This window comes from Gymnogyps californianus, chromosome Z, assembly GCF_018139145.2.
Source record: "Gymnogyps californianus isolate 813 chromosome Z, ASM1813914v2, whole genome shotgun sequence".
In the NCBI taxonomy this organism is placed as follows: domain Eukaryota; kingdom Metazoa; phylum Chordata; class Aves; order Accipitriformes; family Cathartidae; genus Gymnogyps; species Gymnogyps californianus.
Genome location: NC_059500.1, coordinates 53,575,256 through 53,599,089, shown reverse-complemented (window position 1 = coordinate 53,599,089; position 23,834 = coordinate 53,575,256). Strand labels below are relative to the sequence as shown.

The 23,834-nt window shown below is 37.6% G+C and overlaps 1 protein-coding gene across 3 annotated transcripts in view; it reads left to right on the top strand.

Annotated features, from left to right (window-relative positions):
* Positions 1 to 23,834, top strand: part of UHRF2 (ubiquitin like with PHD and ring finger domains 2) — a 94,462-nt gene that overhangs the window by 29,929 nt on the left and 40,699 nt on the right. For all 3 annotated transcript variants that reach the window (XM_050913302.1, XM_050913301.1, XM_050913300.1), the window contains exon 4: positions 5,670 to 5,888. In XM_050913302.1, the coding sequence (XP_050769259.1) occupies positions 5,670 to 5,888 (219 nt within the window). The remainder of the gene's footprint in view (positions 1 to 5,669; positions 5,889 to 23,834) is intronic.

Below are 23,834 nucleotides of genomic sequence, written 5' to 3'. Positions count from 1 at the left end.
AAAAATGGTGTGGTCAGTGAGAATATGATTGAAGTCTTTCTACTTCTTACTTATTTGTCTTTAGCTGTAAGTGTTCTCCTTGCACAGTCACAGGATTGAACACGTGAGGAAAGGTTTTTCAAAAAATAAGTCTTTCAGTAATTGTGTGACTTGTCGTCTTGTGTGCTAGCTAGTGAAGTAAACCTGTTTTTCATTACATTCACAGTGTTTAGACTCATTATATAACAGTTCTGTATTAAAAATTCAACCTTCTATGTATTTCTTACAGCTTCTGAACTTCTGTTTTGATACTCTGTTTCCAGTTTGTCATGTTTCACAGTATCCATGTTGTCCACACAGTGCAGTGGTGTTCAGTCTAGAAATTAATTTTTCTTAATACTCAGAACTAAAATCATTAGGAAAGTAAGATGTTTTTCTTCAGGCTATTAATACCATTTCTCAGTGTTTAAGCTGATTAATTCTGTAATTATTAGTTGTTAGGTAAGGTTTTCTAGATCTTGTTTATATTCCATATGACTGATTTTTATCTTTATTGATATTCATTATTCCTTCCAGTCTGTCTTTTGAAATACGTTACTTCTTTCTTGTACTAACAAATTATCAGACCTACTGGTCGTCTTTTGGAAGTGCAAACACACAGCTTTATTATCCTAGTGATTTTTTTTTTCATTCGTAATTGTGTCTTAGATGCTCTTCCAGTATAGTGTCGTTCGCTTTCTCAAAATACTACAGCAAAACTATGCTCATTATTTCCTCAGGTAGCAAATAGTCGGGTGGTGGTGGTGTGAATGTAGCTTTTATTCAGGTTTACCACCTTGATCAGATTTACCTCCTCTGAGTTCATTCCTTTTTCTTTATTCTTTTATTTGTGCCCTTCTATTCCTTCATTTCTGGGTGCACATTGAATGACTCTTTTCTGAGTTTGTTGATTGGGAAAATAAATTACACTTTCATTCTATTTATATTGAAAAATAACAGTTTAAGGAATTGCACACCTGCATTAACATTCCTTACCAGACTAGTATGGCGAGGAGATGGGGAAGTCTTGACTGTTGTTTCAAGAATTTTATCGTTCCAGTTGTTCTGGTAACAGCTGGGAGAAGTGTTAAAGGATATGTTGCAAGTTCTCAGTAAATTGAGCAGACTTGTGTATATTTTGATATAGAGCTAATATGTTTTTAAGTATTTGAGCATTTTAGGAATGAGCAGATACTGACCATAGCCGAGAAACACTGGAATTTTTACTTCATGGATAATTCTTTGCTATGGAAACAGTCTACACAGATAGGAAATCTTAAGAAATCCTTGCTATGCAACTGTTAGTATTTACAGTTAGAAATATTACAGGGAAAAATTAAATTACAGGGAAATACAGCTTAATGATGAACATGAGACTTCTTATGGGCGGTATTCATTAAACTGTTATGATTATGCTTACTGTTATGATGTCTGCTTTTTTCAATATTAGGTGCCAAGTGTCGTGAAAAACATGGAAAACCAAGAAAATGTCTACAATTGTTTTAAGTTTAAAGGTTGAATTGTGTCATATAATCTTCATTTCAACTGTACCAAACTTACGCTAGTCTAATTAGAACACTGTGAAAATGTTTATTTTCTCTTGAGGGTCATCTTAGGATTTTAAAAGTAACTCAATAAATAAGAAAACACTTTCAGTAAACATTCATGTCTAACAGTAGTCCTTTATTATAGCTTGCCGGAATGGGTTTTTCACTTCATTCTTGAGGCTTGTTAAAAGGTCATATTTGTTCTCTTTATGTTTTGGTTTATATACATAAGTCCACATATTACCATTTTGTGATACTATATTTAAATATTACTCTTGCATATTAAGAGATTATGGTTTTAAGTTAATGTGGGATTTTTACAAATAACATGTTAAACAAACATGGAGGTAGTAGCATTTTCTAATGTGAGTGTGTTTCCCCCCCCCCCCCCCCCCCCCCTACTTACTCAGGTAAACTGTGGCATTGGAGACAATTGAGGGCACAAGTTTACTGTGGAAGTACTGTTTACTTATTACCTAGTATAATGAGGAATAGTGGTACTGTGCTTAACATATATAGCGTGACTCTCTGTGATTTTGAGCCTAACTCAAAAGCTTGTGACAAATACTGTTTCTGCTGTTCTGCCCAGGGTGTCAGTTATGGACAAATGTGAATGGTTAAATATCTGCTGGCATGCAGTGATGTTCATAAAAGCATATTTCTGTGTGTGAAGGCACAGCAGCAAAACATTCAATGCCTGGAACCTGATGCAAAAGAAAGGTGAATTCTGACATGGGAAATCTCACCTGTTTTATAAGCTATCTTTTTTCTTCCAAAGTGTCTGAGCTTAAGTTTCTGACCAGCCAGTTTCTGACCAGCCAGTAAGACGAAAAATTAACTCAGTGAAGAGTCTGCCTTTTCTTTCTTTGGAAAGCAGTTAGTTTCTGTCTGTTTGTAAAAGGGAACTTTGGGAGTGTCTTTTGGTAAGTGATCTTGTTCTAGTCGTGCTAATAAGCAATCTTCTTTGTTTGGGTTCTTTCATCAGATACTTCGAAGAACAGAGGTGGAGTCATTGTTAACAATGACAACCTTTGAAGTTCCTCAGCAGTACAGTAGGAAAGATTCTGTTCTGAGTTGTATAGGGGTGGGAAAGATGACACAAATACGAATTTGGGAAAAAAATATTTCTTAATCATTAAGTAAAAAAGATGTTTGTCCAAAGGTCTCCCAGGAAAAACAGAACCTGAAGGCATTTTATTTTTAGAAGAGAATAGATTTTTCAGATCAAAGTGAAGTTTCTGTAAATGTAAACTGTTGTCACACATTTTGATCCCCCCCCCCCATAGTGTCACTGGAACTTTTTAAATGTATATTGCTTATTTTTACAATCCCACTGATCTCGTATGTACTTCTCACTTGATTATTTCACTGTATACATAAATGATGTCTATTTTTTTTATCTATCTTCTTTAGTTTCCTGATGTTTAAGCCCTACTTTCGTTTCGGAGTTCAAGTAAACTGAGTCTTCATTTACTGTGTGCTACTTGCTGTCTTCTCCAAACTTTAGAAAGGGTTTATTGTAAGATGGTTGGAACTGACTAGTAGCTCAAACATAGCTGTCTTAAGAGTTCAGTAGCCTGTTGTACTATAACGTGATGTTATTATTCAGGCACTCAATAAAATAGACATTATCTCTATAGTTGCTTTTTGCTTTGTCTTATTACCTGTAGATTAATCTGTCTTACGGGTTTTGTGGATATTACAGTTACAACGTTCATAATTATTGTAGTAGAATTGTATAATAGTTCTTCTAAGGGAAAGCTGCATGACATAAAGGTAAAAACACAAATGTTAGCTTTGCAGTACACACTCAAATTGGAAACAAAACCAAGTAAAAAAATTTAGGAACTGTAGAGTTACATCATATGAGACTGTCATTTGGATAATGGCTTGATCCCAAGCACCTGTCTTTGTATGATATAATTACTGTTATGCAGATATTTATAATTAGGATCTGAAAATGTTGGGGAAAAAACACTCTTTGGATTTAACTTTTGTAAGTAGTTAAGGATATGGCTTTTTACTTGGCCATTGGTTTATCTAAAGGTACAGCCACTTTTAAACTTGTGGTTCATGTCTCTTTAAACAAAAAGATTGATAAATCTTCCCACAAATTTAAGGGACACTCTAGATAGCCGCATGGTAGCGGACAAAGAAATGCCTGGAGATAGAATGCGAGGTCTAGCCCCCCTCCCCTCCTTACCTGTAGTAGCAAACTAGTGTGTTAGATTTAATAGAAGGCATAAAACAAAAGCAAAATGAACTTGTTAAAACATCTCCAGTTACATCAGTGGGCTTTCAATCAACTGTTTAGGAATAGACATCCTGATTTCAGGCTATAGTCTATCAGAGCCTCATGCTGTTAATGACAGTAGTTTTAGTATTTATGTAGTAAGGTAGTAAGTTACAATGTACAATTTCCCCAAGACCTTGAAATGATCTTGTTCACTACAGAGAGGCGTGCTGGAAAGTGACAAAGCCATGCTTTTGTTAGTACAAGAAGGATTTTGGTGTTATGATTTAACAGTGCTGTTTGATAAAGGTGTATTAAATATAAAGCATGAGTGCTCTTGCTAAAGTACCAATAATTGCATGATGGAAGTGTAATTTAAGTTATATTATCCTCAACAATGTTTGTTAAGAAGGAAGAATGAATACTTTTAATAGCACTTGTTTCTAGGCAGTAGACTTATTTTCATTTTCTCTGTTAAATTTGTACTGTGACCTCATCTAGTACTAGTTAAGTGATGGAAGATTCTGTATTTGGTTACACACAGTATCAGAAAGGGACTTCACCGTTTTAGTCTAGCATCTTACTTTCTACTTTTTGTAACAGGCCAGCTTTTTTCTGCAAGCAAGGTTTTCATCATGTCCCTATTGTGCTGTTTTTCCAGCACATGTGCAAACTATACAGGCTCTACTGTCATTGAATAATTGCCTCATACAGAGAATTTAAGAAGGCTGTGGTGTTAAACTGAAAAGTTGTTAACATCTCAAATCTTAAAAGCTTTCTTTCTTGCATTGGGATTTTAGTTGTAGTGCTGTCAAGTATCACTATCCTAATTCTGCTAAATGAGTCTTTCTCGACTTGGAAAGGAGTTGGAGCTCTTCAGAAATTATTCATTACTCTCTGATTTTTATGTATGTGCTGTGATGGCATACACCAACACAGGAGGAGGAAAGCAATCTCTTATAAACCATAGCAATTTGTGGGTAATACTGTGTAAAAAAAAAAAAAAAAAAACTGCGTAAAAAGTCGCCAAGTTTCAGTGAAAAATAAGCAAGATTTCTTAATTATGATTTAGTGATCCATTAATTTCTTTTAATATTGCATTCCTTACTACATCTTGCCAAGAGAAGTGTGTTGTCAAGAGAAGGAATGATTCCCACATTTATCTTTCTAGATTTTTTGGTTTTGTAATTTAAAGGAAGAAACATTTTCAATTCGTTAGTTCATGTATCTCATTGAGAGTCTTGATTCTGTTTCTCACTTACTACATTTTGTAGTTAGACTTTTTTTTTAAACATGGTGCATGGAATGTGGACTTGGACTATATTCACCACATGAATTTGATATGCTGTGTTTGTAGGATCAGATTTTTAAGAACTGTCGTAAATGTGTTGTTATTGAAGTTAGTGGAAATGGAACAAATGCATGAAAGCAAAGCTAAATTAGAAATGTGCTGAGTTGAAAAACCTAGTTTTAATCTTCATTACTCTTTCACTGTCATTTTAATTGGTATATTGACTTTACTGGGAGCAAACGGGCCATGTGTGTGCCAAAACCTTGAACTTGGATCGCATTCCAATCAAAAAGTCATCCAGTGCTTATAGATTTACTTAATTATTTGATTTTTTTTTTGTTTTTTTTTTTGAGAGAACTCATGGAGGCTGTGTGTTCCATCTGAGATTAGTCAAATTCCTGGTCTGTGTTTAGATGAAAACTAAACTTTCAAAAAGATATTGGGTCAGATTTTTATAGTATGTTTCTTATATGCCCAAAGCACATATAAAAATTTATACTTTTGAAAAATGTTGTCTGTGACTTACTACTTACTGTCACAGGATTCGTAATCATTACTGTTGTTGGTTTTACTTTTCAAGGTACCCAGAGAATGGCATAGTAGAAATGGACACCAGTAATCTTCGACCCCGAGCAAGAACCATTCTGAAGTGGAGTGAACTAAAAGTGGGTGATGTGGTGATGGTTAACTACAATGTTGAGACGCCAGAGGAAAGAGGATTTTGGTTTGATGCAGAAATTACCTCTTTGAGAGAAATCTCAAGGACTAACAAAGAGGTTCATGCTAAAATTCTGCTGGGGTAAGATTTGTTTGACCAACTCATACAATCTCTACATATCTATAAAGTATGTTTGTTGGGTTTTTTTTGTCTATTAGTCATCACTAGATTAAAATTAATGTCATACTTCAATTCCACAGCTGTCTGAGTCATGGAATTACAGTGCATGGTTTTTACGGTGTGCAGACTTAGCTATGAGTCAGAATTTTTACATTTCCTGAGATTGCTGGAGGCAGCCATAAGGTTTCATGTATTATCTGTGATTCAAATTGATCAGAGTGTGGTTTTATTTATATTCCTTTATATGTTTTATAATTATGCATTTATATTAATTTATATATATATGTTCAATTCTATTGAAAGCTGAAAAATCTGTTTTCAGTAATTTTGGAGATAATTGGGAACCCCTAGGTCTCACTGAGTATTAGTCATCTCTGACAATTTGAGTAAGTCTTTGAACTGACTAATTGAATTTTTAAAGAATAAAATATTTATGTGGGTATTATAGCTTCTGATAAGTAAAATGTGGAACTGTGGGATGTGGGTATTATGAGTTTTCATGTGGCTGAACTCATCTGACTATCTTTGCTTTGTTTTCCTATTTCATTTAAAAATGTGTATAGTTCTTTAGGAACAGTCTTTTCTGCAGAAATGCATATAATATTACTGTCAGTAAACTGTGTGATTGCCGCCTTAGGGATGAACAGATGACCAATCTTTATTGGCAGTCTCCTTGAGGAATTCACTGTAACCATCCTCATCCTTCTCATTAGCTTTCCTCATTCCTTTAACATTATCCTTTTCTGACACAAAAGAACTAAAAGCAAATGGATCCAGTCTGCCACCTTGCAGAAGAGGGGGGTGTGGGGGTACTTATATGTTAGGAGTGAAACTGATTCTAAAATTAAACTGGAACTGAAGTGAAATTTCTTTCTACATTAAGAAATTATTGATTTAATGTTGGCATGTCCCACATTTACTCGGAGTAGTATCATTGTTCTGGGACTATATTCCTTAAAATGAATTGGACTATTTGCATACAAGTGTAGTTGTCTTTATGAGAAAGGAGAATTGTTGTCTGTAGGAAGACTTACAGTGTAGGACATGGTTAATTGGAAGAGACACACAGACTTATGATCAGGTGCAATTCAATATTTTGTGTTTAAAAAAAAAAACCTAAAAAAAATGCAATCATACGTAGTACTGGGAAATAGGAAAGACATTGACTTGGTAAATCATGCAAGTAAATGAAAATCTCTTTTGTGGAAGGCTTTTAATTTTAGAGTAACAAGAGTTTTATTAGACAATCTCAGTGCATTATGGTCTTGTATTAAGTAGAGCAGGCATATGGACTTGTTTTGTAGGCAAAGCAAAAAAACCCCTTCAAATGTAAAGCAAGAAGAAATTGAGTAGGTAATTTGAATTATTAACTTGTAAAGGAGAAGAGATTAAGAAATGGAGGCCAGTCTAGAGAGATGAAGATTTTCATTGTAATGTATTTAATATTTGTATGGCATTTGGTGAATTAGAGATGGACTTCATGACCTTCTACAAACAGAACTGTCCAGCTATCAGTTTACATGATTGATAATGTTACTTAAAGCTGTTGTCTGCATGGATTCTTTCAGAGTTTTTCCCATTTATTAAAATATGATAATCAAAATATGTTTTATATTGGCAAAAGCAAGCACGTGGTGGCTAATAAAATTCTGCTCATGCTGCTTGGAACTTTATAGGATAGTCTTTTTTTAATCTAAATAAGCTGATAGTTATGCTTCAAACTTGGAAGACGGTAACTTCAAAGTACCGTAGGTACTGTGGCAAGTACCATGGGATTCCCCATAGTATTGGAACTTAGTATCCTCTGAAAGGAGTTGGGGGGAAAAAGGCATGGTTGACAAATATCTGAGGTGGTGAATTTAAGTCAATTTTTCAAATGGAATCTTATTTCAGTGAATTTTCTTCCAGATTAAGAATTCAGGCTTCATTTACATGTTAATAGATTGTATTTGCAATAATCAACTAGTTTGCAGAAAGAAAGGTTATCTGAGCCCTGCCATTTCTGAAATTTTTCAAGGAATAATTCTGTATCACCTGCGCTACCTAAGTCATTCCTCTTAATTAGCAGTAAAAGTATCAGATAAGTCTGCTAGTATTCATAAACTTGTGTAAGGAGCGTGCTGCAACAAGAATCACTTCACACTTCAGGTATGTTGTTTTGCAAAATAATAACCAATCTCTTAGTGTTTCGAAGTTTATTAATATATAAGTATACTAATAAAATATAAATATATAATACATAATATAAAATATATTAACAGAAATTAGTTTAGAATTATGTTATTATGTTACAATATTTTAGTCTATAGTAATATAATTAATATGAGTATTCTATAATTTAATGTATTATTGATATGTTATTGTGAGTTCTTACCATAATGTTAGCATTAGTTAATTGTTTTAAATAAAGGTGAAATCTATTCTGAATGCTCTACGAGTATGTTAGTGATTAATTGATTGTATGTTAATGACTAATTATTTCTGTACTACTTAAGAACAGCCTTAGCAGGTAGTAAAAGGAGGCAGAGTTCTTAGGGTTGCTTCAGATGTATTCGTGGCTTGGACTTTTTTCCCTTTCTGGTATTACGTCAAAGAGGCTTTATATAAAACAGTTTTGTATACGATAGTCGAATGTTTGATTTATTGATCTTGATTGCTTTTGACAGAGATTTCGTGAAGCTGTTCTCACAATGATAGGAAATGACATGTACTGTTTATGGTAATGCTTTGGAGCTGGTAAAACACGTGATGAGTACTTTTTTACTGTAACTTTTGACGTGTGTTTGTTAGGTATTACTTTTACTCATGTCTCAGTCATAACCTAAAGGAAATGTCCTGTACAGTCTGTCATTATTAGTTCATCTTTTGGGAAACAGATATGGATTAGAAAATATTATCAAAGAGCGGAGTGAGACTGAACAGGGGAGAAAAAGACATCATTATACAGAAGAATTGACACATACTAATAATTCTCGCTTGTACTGTATTTGCATTGCAACTGAAATTTGTAATTGCGGGATGTCTAAAACCTATCCAAACTGGACTTACTGTGTATCAGAAACAAATAGTAGGGAAACAGCAGTGCTTTGTCCATGGAATATACATGAGCCTAGGACTATAGGGATCTCATGACTGTGTGTGCGTGCTTACGGTTCAGAATGGTGTCTGTGTGCATGGTACGTCTGAACTGATTTTAACTAAATTTGCAGGGTGTACACCTCTATTTTTGAACATCCTCTGTTTTTCTTTTTCGGGAGTATCTTCTGTTTCACGATGAAATCAGTTATTTGTAATCCAGAGTAATATGACTTGTCTTCTTTGCACTTTAAAGGGCATGTATCAAATGCCTGTTACTGATGGGTAGTTGTGAGGCAAACTTCACAATTTATTTTAATGCTGGAGCTGGCTGACGTGATTCAAGTCACCACACCAAATCAAACCAAAGTAGTTCAAATGGTGCTTTGCATTTGCTCCTTGCTAGACTTCAAGATAAATAGAGACAAAATCAGCTCTTACTTTTCTTCAGTCAGCCTTTGAAAGTTTCAGTTTAGCAAGGACTCTGTCAATACCAAGACTTGTATTTTGTTTAAGCCTTTGGAATTATACAAGAATATCAGAAAAATCTGTTGACTCTGCAGGTTTTATACCTCTTTGACTAAAGGAATATTTAATGACTTTGAGGTCTTTACCCAAGCAGCGGTAATGGAAAGTAGTAGAAAGGGTCCTAAATTTTCCATTTTATATTTGTCATCTTTAGTTCTGCAGGTTTTGTGTGAGGCTTCCTGCTCCCGAAAAGGAAGGATTGTTTTGTTTTCACATCAATCTCTCTGATTTTTAAATATGCTTATTACGTTTTTCTGTGTAACCTGCCAGATCTGGGGCTTACCTTCCTCATTTGAACACAACTTCTGCTTTTTTGCTTTTTTTCTTTTTTGTAGGATACATTCCTGTTTATCTTCTCTTAGACTCCTTTTATTCATGTCTGGCATGTTTTTGTTCTCAAAGGCAGTATGATGTTTTTACATGGTCTTTATGCTACCTGTACAGATTTTACTTTTAGCTGCTCCTTTTACTTCTTTTCAACAAGTTTTTTCCATTTATATTTAACTTCTGATTTTTGAAGTCATACATAATATTTGTTTTTATAGCTTTGCAAAGGTACAGAATAGTGAACTAACAGCGAAACAAGTCTTGCATGTTGTTCTGAATGATTTCAAGAGTTCCTGTGCTTCTGTGGATTTCTATCTAGCTGGTCAAAAAAAAAAGTTATTGGCAGTTGTACCTCGTTTTGACACTTAGAAAAATAACAATACCATACTTCCTATCCCTCTAGTATGTGATAATCAGTGTGTCACAGTTGTTGTTGTCATACTTTGTAGGTGCCCAGTAGTGTAGTTCTTGTACTGTGTTTCTTCTTCAGGCCTGGAATTTCTGTCTATGTGGTTTATTCCTTACTGATGCTTGTATACTTTTGTGGTATAATTTTCTACCCAAAATAACTTCCCAGTTTATTTGTTTTAATGTAGCATCTCTGACTGTTGCTGGTTGATTTGGGAAGACATTGTTTTGCTGATATATGGAATATTATCAAGATTTATTTGGAGCCATTTTTTAAAATAGCTTTCATGCTGTATCAGCAGGTATCCTAATAATAAGAATTCCAATTGCTGAAGAACTTACCTGCAGCTTTCTTGCAGAGACATAAAACCAGCATATTTCTTCTAGGCAACAAAACTTCTGAAAGGGTGAATTTGTGTCTCCCTCTTTCTTCTTCTCCTTATGACTTCAGTGGAGCTGGTCACCTCCTTTGAAGAAGAGACCTGCTTTTGAATCAGCGGAACTGTTTCAAATCAAGATAGATTCTGATTGTCCAAGAAGTCTGCTGGGATTTTTCATGGTGATTCTGTAGAGGCGATGCCTAGAACTTCTTAAACACTTCTGTGAACTGCTTTTCCCTAGTCTCTGCAGCTAGAGACAGCTCTCTCTTGTGATACACAGCCTTAGGTAATAATCTCGCAATTCTTAACAAGAATGACTCTAACAACAGGAAGAGTATTTTGGGTCCCACTTAATTATCCCGTTGGACAAAAGAACTCATGTTTGGGGGTGGGCATATGTGTGTGTGAAAAAAATGATCTGTTTGAACATAAGTGAAGTTTACTGGAAGTCAAACTGTTTATTTTTAAATTCCAGATTAGGTTTTTGATCTTGCTTCAGTTGTGATTTCATTCTTGAGGAAAAACTCAAGAATTAAAAGAGATAATGGACATGAGGACAGAATATTATTAAAGAGACTTTTGAGTAGCATACAGTGCCTCCTCTTACGCAAAAAAAGGAGTCTGGTGTGCAGGACAAGCTGCCCAGAAGGTAATGGAACACAGTGTCAGCTACTGGGACTGGAGGAAGGTTGGTCCACTGGGACTGGAGAAAGGTTGGTGTCCAAGATGTGTTGTTTCCGTCAAATGTTAGAGACAGAAGAACAATACCTGACTGAGAATAGTTTATGAAGAGAGCATGAACAGAGTGAATCCTTTAACCGCTCGGTGTGGTAATTGTCCTCTCCACCAAGGTCATAAATGAGATACAGTACCTTGGTTCAGCACCTATGAAATCAAAACCAGCAAGTTTAGAAAGAACTGAAAGAGTATATTTTGAAGGGTATTTGGCTAACTTGTTACTACAGATACCCTTTTCATGTTTCCTCTTTCTCCTTTCCTTTCTTTCTCTTTGGACAAAAATTTACATTTTACAAATACTCCCTGAATAGTTATGATGGCCAGGTTCTACACAGATCATAGCTATTCCTCCACACGCTTTGTTTTCCTGCATGCTTTGTTTTCCTGCTTTAAAGAGGACAAATCTTCAGGAGATTCCATTGTGCGGAGAGGAGTGGTAGGATGACAGTTTTAAGATTTCTTACTTGTAATTATTTCTCTTACATGGAAGAAATACTTTATCGCTTGATACTTCCCTCTTCCCAATTCTTGAAGAGACAGCATAAAAAGTAATTTATTTGTCTTCTGTGCCATTTCCCTGCACATTGCTTGTTTTTAACTGGCAATATGGAGAAACTGATATTTGATTGAGTGTTTCAGTTTGCTCTCCCAAAATGGAGGGAAAGTAGACTAGGTGCTTGTAATTCATGTTGAGTCTTTTGGACTGTGAGTGTACTGTTCTTTTGTCTTGAAATTTTAAAATTTGAGTTGCAAACCAAGTCTACCTTACTAGAGATAGTGTTATCTCTCAAGCTAAGTGGCCCAGTTATGTAAGAGCTCCTCAGTCTGCTGGTGAAAGGGTAAGACTTCGGAGGACAAATCCTCCCAAGGGAAAGGAGCAGGCAAATCCCGTGGATCAAAACCTGGTTAACTGCAGAGCTTGTATCAACAGGCATTTGGCTTTTAATACCATGGGGCCCATAATTGGGTTCCCATCTGTCCCTGAAAGTCCTTGATCCTCAAGTGGGACAAGAGCATCTATGCCAACAGGCTGGCCAACCTGGTGAGTAGAGCTTTGGGTGGTGAAGGGACATGATGACCCATGGTTAAGGGAGGTATTGGCATGTGCATGGAAAGCAAAGGGTACAGGGTGGTGGGAGCAAGAGGGATCTTGGGATTGGTAAAAGAGGGATACCCATGTCAAGTGCATGTATGCAAATACAGCCTGGGAAACAAGCAGGAGGAATTAGTTCTGCATACAGTCATGGAACTATGACGTTGTTATAGTGGAGACACAATGGGACAACTCACATGACTGGAGTGAGAGATGGATGGTTACAAACTTGTCAGGAAAGGCAAAGATAAAGAGGGTAGGGCTGCCATGACATGAAGAAGTTTGGATATAGGGAGCTTTTCAGTGGGATGACAACAGCCTGGTTGAGAGCTTGTGGATGAGGATGGGAGAGGCCAAAAAGGATGACATTGTGGTGGTAGTTCACCCGATCAGGGTGAGGAAGAGGACAAAGCCTTCTTTAAAAGTCTCTGAATAACAGGCACTGATTTTCATGGAGGACTTGAGTTCCCTGACATCTGCTGACAGAGTAACACTGGAACGCAAGCAGTCAAGAAGCTCTCTGGAGGATGTCGGGGATAACTTCTTAATACAGGTACTGGATAGGTCAACAGGGTGATACACAGCTGGATCTGCTGTTTACTATCAACAACTGCTTGGGAATCTCATGATAGCCTTGGCTATACTGACTGTGAAATAGTAGATACCAAGATCCTGATGGAACTGAGGAAGGAGAGTAGCAGAGCATAGACTCTGGAATTTAGTAGAACAGACTTCAGTTTCATTCAAGGAACTGGTTGATGGCATCCTATATGAGGCAACTGTGAAGGGTCGAGTAGCTCAGCAGGGCTGACAGGTGCTTAAGGACAGCCTCCTCCAAATGCAAAGACGGTTCATCCTGATACTCAAGAAACTAATAGATGCATTGGGAGACTGGCAGGGCTGAACAGGAAACTCATGACTTAGCTCCAGTGCAAAAAATCAGTATATAGGAGTTGGAAACAGGGGCAGTGTAAAAAGGAGGAATTTTGAACATGTAAGGATGGTGTTAAGAGAACCAAAGCTCATCTAGAGTTGACACTTTTAAGAGACATCAAGGGCAACGCAGAGAGCTTTTACAACTGCTTTGGCAGTAGAAGGCTGAACGAGGAAAAATAGGGATCTTTTGATGAAAAAGATGATTCAGTATCAACAGACACTGTCTTCATTCCCTTAGTCTTCACTGACAAGCTCTCTCTGGTAGCTGTGCCTAGTGAAGGCATTCAGGGAGAGTCCTTAGCAGTGAATGAGGACTGAGTCAAGGAGTGCTTGCAAGAACTTGACCAGTGCAAGTCCATGGGAGCAGATGGGTTGCATCCAGGTATGCCAAGGGAACTGGCTGATGCTGTAGTGATGCTCCTCTGTACTATATTTGAAAAGTTGTGGAGATTGGGGAAGTCCCTGATAACTGGAGAAGAGCAAATGTTGCATCCATCTTCAAAGAAGGCCCGTCAGCCTTATTACAGTCTCAGGAAAATGATTGGACAGTCCTCCTCGAAGTGCTGGCCATGTGAAGATGATTTGGAATAGCCAGGGTGGATTTTCTTCCAAGAGCAAATTGTGCCTTACAAGCCTGGCTGCCTTCTATGATAAAATGATTAGCTCTGTGGCCAGAGAGAGGAGAGGGGAGAGCAGTCTATGTCATTTACTTCAACTTGTAACAGGTCTTTTGTCTGTGTCCCATAATATCCTATCCCAATTAGGATGATGTGATCTGGGTGGATGGGCAACCAGATGGTTTTAAAAAAAGATAAAATTGAATGATCGGGCTCAGAGGATAGTGGTTAATGAGTTGTACACTACCTGGAAAATGATAACAAGCAGGGAACTGCAGGGGTGTGTCCTGGGACCTGTACTGTTCAGTATCTTAAGCAACAGCGTGGCAGTGCCAAGGCAGTGCACTCTCACCAAGTTTGCAGAGACACCAAATTGATGGAAACTAAAGGGTAGTACTGCCAATCAGAGGGACTTGAAGAGGCAGGAGGAATGGGCTGACAAGAGCCTCAGGAAAGTCAACAAGGATAAATGCAGAGTTTTCTTGCACCTGGGAAGGTAGAGCCCCTTGCAGCAATACTGGCTGGGAAGTAGCTCTGATGAGAAGGACCTGTGGGTCTAGGTAGACAGCAAGCTGAACATGAGCCAGCAGCATGTAATGAAGGCTAACAGTATTTGGGCTGTATGGAAAAGGAGTATAAATCAGAAGACTGGGGCAAGTGATTTATTCCCCTTTACTAAGCACTAATTAGACTGCATCAAGAATACTAGATTCCACCCACCCCCAAACACACTTGCCCCCTACCTCAATGCACAAAAGAGATGCATAAACTAGAGTGAATTCAGCAAAGGGCTGCTGAGATGGTTTGGGGAGCACAGTGATACATGGCAGGCAGACCAGAGATGATGGACATAAAATCGCGACGAGAGGGGGAGAAAATTGGTTCTTCGGATTGCATTCAATAGCTTAACTTTTCAATTACTTAATTGTTAAAGCATTAATTGCTTTAACGAAAAAAAGCTTAAGTACCAAGTGTTAAAATTTGGAATGTTTTGGGTTTCATAACCATTTCATAATTACCAGAAGTTAAAAGTATCTTTTGAAGGTGAAGAATGGGTTGACTTGGATATTGAGGCTTTTGTTTGTTTTCCCAGAAAATAAACTATATTGTCAGTATTTGTAACACTATCCTTTCTCTAATAAACATGCAGACTTAGAACCACAGAGTCTTTTGACTTGCTTTCTAGGGGGTGATTTTTACAAGTGTTTTGAAGCTTAGTTTGTTCCCACCGAGGAAAGTAATTCCAAACAGAAGAGGAAGAACAGAAGAAAACAAACTTAAGTGCAAAAAGGCAAAGAGTGTGGGGGGAAAAAAAAGGTGGCAAGCACAATATTAGGAAAAGCATTATGAAAATAAAAGAAATAATAAAGGAGTGGTGTTGAAATATATGTATACGTTTAAGAGAATCACTGAGGATGGAAAGGAGTTCTTGAGATTGCTCAAGCAGGGTCAGCTAGAGCAGATTGCCTGGCACTATGTCCAGTTGGATTTTGAATATCTTTATGGGTGAAGACTCAACAACCTCTCTGGACTATCACTGTAAAAAGGTATTTTGTGTGGTCAGAGGGAATTTCATGTGTTTCTGTTTGTGCCTGTTATGTCTTGTCCTGGCAGTAGGCAGTAGTGAGAGGAGTCTGGCTTCCTGTTTATACACATGGATAAGAGCCCTCCACACACAAGCCTTCTGTTCTTCAAGCTAAATGCTCCCATATCAAAGATGTTGCAGTCCGTTAATCATTTTTGTGGCCCTCTTTCTAGAGCCACTCCTGTAAGCCCATGTCTGTCTTACGCTGGGGAGCTCAGACCTGGCCTCACCGGTGCTGAGTATTGAGGAACATTCACCTTCCCTCTACCTGCTGGCAATGCTGCTCTTAATGCTTCTTAATGCAGTCCAGAAGGCTGTTGACATTCTTTGCTTACAAGGGTACATGGCTGGTTTATGGTCAGCTTGTTTATGAGTTCTGCAAAGTCTTTCTCTGCCAATCTGCTCTCCAGCGGGTTGGCATTCAGCATGTACTGGTGCATGGGGTACTCCCTGTGTGCAGGACTTTGCATTTCTCTTTGTTGAACATAATGAAATTCCTCTCTGTCCAACTCTCCAGGTCACTCTGAAGGGTGGCACATGCATCTGATATCGGCGGCTACTCCTAGTTTTGTATCATCTGTGAACTTGCTGAGAGTCCACTCTGTTCCTATCGTTCAGGTCATTAATGAGGATGTTAAAGAGTACTGGCCCCAGGGTCAACCCCTGGGGTGCTACTGACTTGCCTGCAGCTGGACTTTGTGCCATTGGTCACAATCCTGTGGATTCAGCCAGTGTTCAGTCCTCGTTACTGTGCACTTACCTAACCCATACTTTCAGTTTATATATGAGGATGTTATGGGAGACAGTATCAAAAGCCTTACTAAAGTGGATGTGAACATCTGCTCTCCCATCATCTTCCAAGCAAGTCACCTCATTGTAGAAGACTGTCAGAGTGGTTAAGCGTGATTTCCCCTTTGCAAGTCCATGCTCACCATTCCTGATCACCTTCTTGTCCTCGTATCCGGAAATTATTTCCAGGATTATTTGCTCCATCACCTTTCCAGGGATTGAGTTGAGGCTGACCCGTCTGTCAGCAGATCTTCCTTCTTGAAAACAGGAGTGACATTTACTATCTTCCAGTTCTCAGGAAGGTGTCCCAGTTGCCATGACCTTTAAAAGATGACTAAGAATAGCCTTGTCCAGATGTCGGGCAGCTCCCTCAGCGCTCACAGGTACAACCTGTTAGGCCCCATAGACTTACATATGTTCAGTTTAAGTGCTCCATAACCTAATCATCCCCCACTGAGGCTGTCTTCCTTGCTCCAGACATTCCCTCTGGTCTCAGGGGCCTGGGATTCCTGAATATTGGTCTTACCAGTAAACACTGAGGCAAAGAAGGCACCGAGTACCTTGGCCTTTTCTGTGTTTATTGTCATCAGGGGCCCTGCTATATTTAGCAGTTCTCTAGTTTTCCATTCCTGTTTTTATAGTTGTAGAATCCTTCCTTGTTGCCCTTCACATCCCTTGCCAGATTCAAATCAAGGTAGGCCTTGGCTTTCCCAACCTTATGCCTACACAATTGGACAGGAACTCCATACTCCCCCCTGCTCAGCTGCCCCTGCTTCCACCTCTTACACACTTACTTTTCATGTCTGAGTTTAGTCTGGGAGCTCCTTGCTCATCCATGCAGGCTTCCTGCTGCCTTTGATTTCCTGCAGATGGCGACAGCTCTTTCTTGAGCTTGCAGGAGGTGATCCTTGAATATCAACCAGCTCTACTGGACCCTTCTCTCCAGGGTTGTATCCTGTGGGATTTTTCCAAGCAGATCTCTGAAGAGATTACAGTCTCCTGTCCTGAAATCTAGGGATGTCTTACTTTTTATCTTGCTCCCTCCTCTAAGGATCCTGAACTCCATCTCATCATTGCAGCCAAACTGCCCTGACTTTAATGTCCCATGACCAGTTCTTCCAAGTTTCTAAGTATTGGGTCTAGCAGCGCACCTGTCCTTGATCACCTGTGTCAGGAAGTTGTTATTGCTGCGCTCCAGAAATTTCCTAAATTGTTTGTATTCTGCTCTGTTGTCCTTCCAGCAGATATCGGGGTGCTTCAAGTTCCTTGTGAGAACCAGGGCCTGTAAACATGAAACTTCTTCCAATTGTCTGAAGAAGGCCTCATATACTTAGCCCTGATTAGGAGGTCTATAGCAGACATCTACCACAGCATGAGCCATGTTGTTCTGTCTGCTAATCTTGACCTGTAAGCTCTCGACTAGCTCCTGACCTGTCCTCCCATAAGAGGCAACTTCCCCTCCTTACCTTTCTAGCCTGTCCTTCCTGAATAGCATATATCTATTTGTCACAGCACTCCAGTCATGTGAGCTATCTGTCCTGGTTTTGGCTGGGATAGAGTTAGTTTTCTTCTTAGTAGCTGGTACAGTGCTAAGTTTTTTTTTTGATTGCTATGTTCCTTCTTTTCTGATCACCCCAGGTCCTTTGCTTGCCTACTCCATCCACAGTTTCCTCACTTGTTTGTTGAGGAATCTCCAACAGTTTTACCCAAAAGTCTATGAACATTTGTATATATCTACATAAAAATGAATGATAATGAAATCATCACCGATTCCAAACATACACATAAGACCTAGAAAGACTGTATTACGATTATGCAATAGCCATTGGGCACTTAGATGGAGCATTTAATATCATGCACTAATGGAATTGGACATCATGGCACAGGTATTGGATGCAATTTGTCTGAAGAGAATTGGGCAATATAAGGAATGAAGACATTCCAAAATGAGCAACTGCCCTTTAAATGCCAAATTAATTGGGACTTTTTCTCTCTGTAGGTCACCGTGTACTTTCTGACTTTCAGGAATTCTTGGTGAGATGAGATTCATACTGTTCTGAACAGGAGCATCACTGGGTGCCAAGCTTTTTTATTAAAGTAATGCTGTCATGTACATTCAAACCGTGGTAATCCGTTCATTACTAACTTTCGAGGCTAGAAATGTGTTTTTGGCCTTGTTTGCAAGCAATTCTCATTTGGCTTTGGTTCGAGATGAAGCATTCTATGGGAAATGTCTTTGTGTCTTTGTATTTACTATTTTATGGTGGATACCTTCAGATCTTTTTCTTTCTTGGTTTTTTTTGGTTGGTTGGTTTTAAAGCACCTTAAATTTATTTATTTATTTACTTAGTATTATTTTTATTATTGTACAGAGTACTTGCCATGTTTCTGTATTTTCAAGACTTCCTTTGCTATTCTTTGTTTTCTGGAAGGCCTTTCCATCCTGACAGTATCCATGTGAGTTTCTGTTATGAAGGGAGGTGCTGCTTCTCATGTCTTTGTTTTTGAATTGAGGTTCTCACTTAATCCAGCTGAGTACACAGATTGGTCTCCTATAACTGTATCTAAGCTCATGATGAGTATGTGTGCTGCGTCTACTCTCAGTATTGTAACATAATGTAAAATCTGGCTAGAAGGTTTTAACCTCTTCTAGTAAGAATCACCTGTTTGTAGCTCTGCCTCTTCCTCGCGTAAAAGAGCTTATGGACTAGTCCAGACCCCTGGAATGATGTCTTGAGCAGACTCTGCATTGTTCTGAGTCTTGCCATTCAGTCCACAAATACATAGAGAAGCTGACTGAGCTTAGACCATGCCCTGTGATGCCAAGCACAGCTCTTGGAGCTTTGTTTTTCATATGTGAAGCCTTTGGGGTTCCATCTTTGTGGGTCTTCAGCCAGCTTTTTTTACCTGGTTCTTTATGGACGTTCAGTCAAGGAGGCATTAACATCTGCACGTTTGAACCTGGATTTGGAAACTGTGGATGCCCATTTGGCGTTGTGATGGTGCCAGCCACAAACTTCATCGAGTTAAGAAGGGCGCAGCTGTAGTCATCGCAGGCCGTGCCCCCTCCCCTGTTCGAACCGGTGCCTTTCCTGCAGCACCATGGACAGGTCCGCGGGCCGCCGCGCTGCCGGCCACCGGCGGGTCGCAACTGCTGGCGCTGCGGGGTGGGTGGGTGGGTGCGATCGGTCTTCATTCGCTGCCTTTTGCTCTTGTCTCCTCAGTGGATTTCATGGCATAGGGCAGAGTCATGCTCCTGAGCTGCTGTGGTAAATCGATTATTAGGATCTGACAATGTGACTTGCTATTCTCTCAGGCCGGTGCTTTCCCCTTTTCCCAGGTACTAAGTTTGTGCTTGCCTTTCTAACATCCGTCTCCTTTACAGATCGCAGGCTAAGGAAAAAAAGGATAGTCCCTGCGTCCAAATCTCTGCTTCTGGAGTCTGGCACCATGAACTATAATATATTGTTTCGTAAATGCATCAAGCGTTATGTCTGCTACTGAGATTAAAAAAAATAATATCCTGGCTGGCTTGTGTGTGTATCCACAATGTGAATGTGTAGGTTTGGGAGTCGGAGGTGTGTTTGGTTAGTTTTTAAAGGCCTTAACAATTCATATTAGATTATGACGTTTTTGATAGTAAGGTCATTAACATATCCTGGGAAACAGTTTTTTTAAAAATCTTTTTTTTTTTTTTTTTAATTTTAGCGCTATATACGTAGAGTAATAAAGTCTTTGCATAGTTGAAAAGTTGTCTTGTGTCTTTGTCATTATAGCGGCTTGTGTAATAAAAATAAAGTTGAATTAAAAGCACAGCTAATACTGTCCCATTTTGTAACTGTGCATTTGTATTTTCATGATAAACCAAATGGGTGTGGAATATTCTGAAAAAATCTTGAAAATATTGTCTGTTTTTCTGCTTGCATACAATACAAAATAAAAGAACCTCTGTGTAATTCAGTGCAACCTAGCAGAATTTGGTCAGATTATCAATGTAATATGCTGTCTTCATGGTGGAAAATTTTGTAAGTTACATTTAAAACAAAGCCTGTTTAAAATCAAATCTCCAGTCATGTTTGGTGAGGGTTGTAATTGTTTTATGGGTATGTTTTAGCCTTTGTTTCATTCTGTGTAGACAATGTATGTTTGCAGTTTGTTGAAACTACAGTTTAGCCTAAGTTAGAGTTAATGTGTAAATGTAAAGCAACCAGTAGTAATTTTCACATCACAATATTTTATATCAGATTGAGATATTTTCCATTTAACATCTTTTCAAATATGCATACTGTTACATGTATTTGGTTTAATTTCAAAACATTCTTTTGGCTGATAGTGACTTACAGTGAGTATATTGAAGAGAACGTCACAACATAGCCTGTTTTTTCGAGAGTAGATTTCTGTAGAGGTTATTTGTTACAATAGCACATATTTAATTCTCTGGCCTTATGATTTTAACATATTTGTAATTTAATATTTTCATAAAGTTGATAAACAATTGTTCACGAGCTCAGTTCAGGAACAGTTTCTCTTGTTTCAAAGGCAAAGAAAAGTGTTTTTAAAAAACAGTCCTCACTTTAAAAAGTGTATATTGAGTAAGTCAGGATACAAGTTCATGCAGCTGTTAAATGTGAAAGCAGAAAGTGTAAAGACACAATGAAATGCTGTTGATACATACACTAGACATGAACTCTAGCAGCTCAACCATTTCTAAGGGGATGACAGTAAAAGTTCTAACAAGCATTTTGAATTGTAATATTGAAAAGATTGTTTGCATATTTCTGAAGAAGTTATCCGACTGTTGCTTGATGACACGGGAGAGAATAAAGAGTTGCTGGCTGAAAGCTTTGCAAAAGCAGAATAGAGGCTGCTTGATCATAAATGGGGTGTAAACGAAGTAGTGCATATGAAAAGATAGATACTGAAAGTGGTAGTAAATTTGATCCTGTTTTTATTTTTATATTGTTTGTTAACTGAATTCATACATTTGGAGAGCGTAGTCAACATTATATTCTGTTAGGTTTTATTCTGATTGTGGCTTTCTGTGCTGACCTGGGCAATACCCTTTGACAGTAACCATAGAAGCTGACAAATGAATTAGTTGTCTGTGGTAAACATGACTCAGTGTGAGTAAGGTTTTGCTGTTAGAAGGCCTGAAGATAAATTGTCATTAGACACTTTTCCTTGTAATTCTTTGCGTGAATGTAACGTTTGTGTGTATTTTTTGAATAGTAAATCTTTTCCTGTTTTTATTCAGCATTGTATTTTGACTCTTAGTGCATGTTGAAATATTTTTCTTCTAATTTCGATATGGTAAAGTGATAAAACCAGAAAATTCCAGACAGAGATCTGGCAATTGTAACTGAATCTCTCAGACTATAAGAACTGATAGAGTTTTCAGTGTGGTAATTGTCATCTATCAGCTTTTACTTTCTTGAAAATTGACCTTGGAAATATCCAGGATAATGCCCAGTTGTCATACTTGTAGTTAGCTGTGATTATGTATGTCTAGAGTGTTTTGCAACCTGAAGGTTTAAAAAAAAGAAGTGTAGGGCGGGAAAAGTGCAGATATAAGAAGGTTCAGTTGAACGTTTCTATCTGGCTATGGCTAACCTATCTAAAAGGAAAAGGAAAACTTGTATTAGGAATTCTGTTGTATTGAAGGGTCTGGCTCTGCTTTGGGATTTAATTTCTTTAAAGTATTTAGCATACTTACATGAAATACAAATGCAGTCCCATTTACTATGTGTGATGTGTAACTCAAGATTTTTTTTTAATCTCATTTTTGGTATGGTAAGGTGAAGAAATGAAGAAACGTGATACTTCTTGTGTATATTTGACAGAATAATATAACCACAATTTTATTAGATAACCATAGTTTTTAAGACAAATTATGTGTAGCGTGATCACTATTAAAGCTATTGTATGTGTAGTGTGGCAGAAGAATTAGTCTTTTAAGAGCAACTAGCTGAGCAGAGATTTTTAGCTTTGGTAAGGCTTAACCATTTATTATTAGCTATCATTTGTCACAATGGTAGTTGATCTTCCTCAGTAGTTCCGGATATGCAGCTGTGGCATTTGTTGGAACATACCAGCTTTGTAAAGTTATCTGATAGTATTTGCTTGCTCCTTATGTAACTTATAGCAGAAAATAAAATGTTTTGTCTGGTTCAGATACTGGATATCTTTTAGGAAAAACTTAGTCTGAAAATTACTGAGTGCCCTTATCCCAAAGGAAAAATATAGGAGATGCCCAAAAGAGAAGGAATGTCTACCGTGACCTAATATGTGATACAGAAATGATGAATTCCGTCTGTTTTATCAGTTCCATCTAGATATGGGAATAGTATTGCTTATGTCAGTAGGATTGCAGTGCTATGAGAGAAAAACATACTTTCACCAATTGTTACCTCCGTGCAACTGAATTTATTTTTTTTATTTTGAGATTTCTGTGTTTTTTAGTATTAATTAGAGGAGTTGTTTTATTTAACTAGTTATATAAAAAAAAGTATGTTGCGTTTCAACACTTCAAGGTTGAGATAATATACACGTGATTTTTTGTAATAAAGTTGATGATGAAAATCCATGCTTCTGCATACTTTCACAAAAACTTTTTGCTGGGGTGCCTTTTGGAATACTAACATCATTGAACAAACTTATAAATCTTTTCATGGTATCTTTCAAGAAAACAATGTGATAATCATTTTAGTTAAAAGTAATTTTGGTAGTTTAAATTGGCACCAGTGGAATTTACTCCTAATAAATATTCTACTGAGCTCAGGTTTGGCTTGTTTCCCAAAGATATGGATAGCAGTAACAGAAGTGTCTGTAGATTTGTGAGTACAGCTTTACGGTGTTTTGCCACCTTCCTTCTTGTCTAAAGACTGCATGCAAAGAATTACATGTGATGAAAAGCTCTTTTTTTAAACAGCTACTTTCTAAATTTCTGGAGAAAATGCAGTAAAAAAAAGGGGTAAATTAAAGTAAAACAGCTCTAAACAGTAAGGCAGTGTAGAGAGAGGGGAGGAAATGTTGCAAGTTTTTCCTAGATGCAGTTTTGCTAATAATAGGGATAGTGTATTTAGACTACACACACACTGAAGATTTGCAAGATGCAAAAATTGGGGGAAAATACACTCTGCAAATATGCTGAAATTTGTCTGAAGTGTACTGGAATTTGAGAATATCTCTGTATCCCATGACATGGGTAAAGTCATGTTTGTAGCTGCTACACTGAGACTGTCACTATTGTTTCTTGACAAGGTTTTAACTTAACTTATGCTTCAAATTTTCTGTAGATACACATGTAGTTGTATGCTTACTAATATCCAACATATTATTCAACTTCTATGACTATTTTGACTTTTCCATACAGATCTCCTTAAAGTTTAAGGTGTGCTTGTTTATTTTTTATCTTTTGCTTTGCAAGCATAC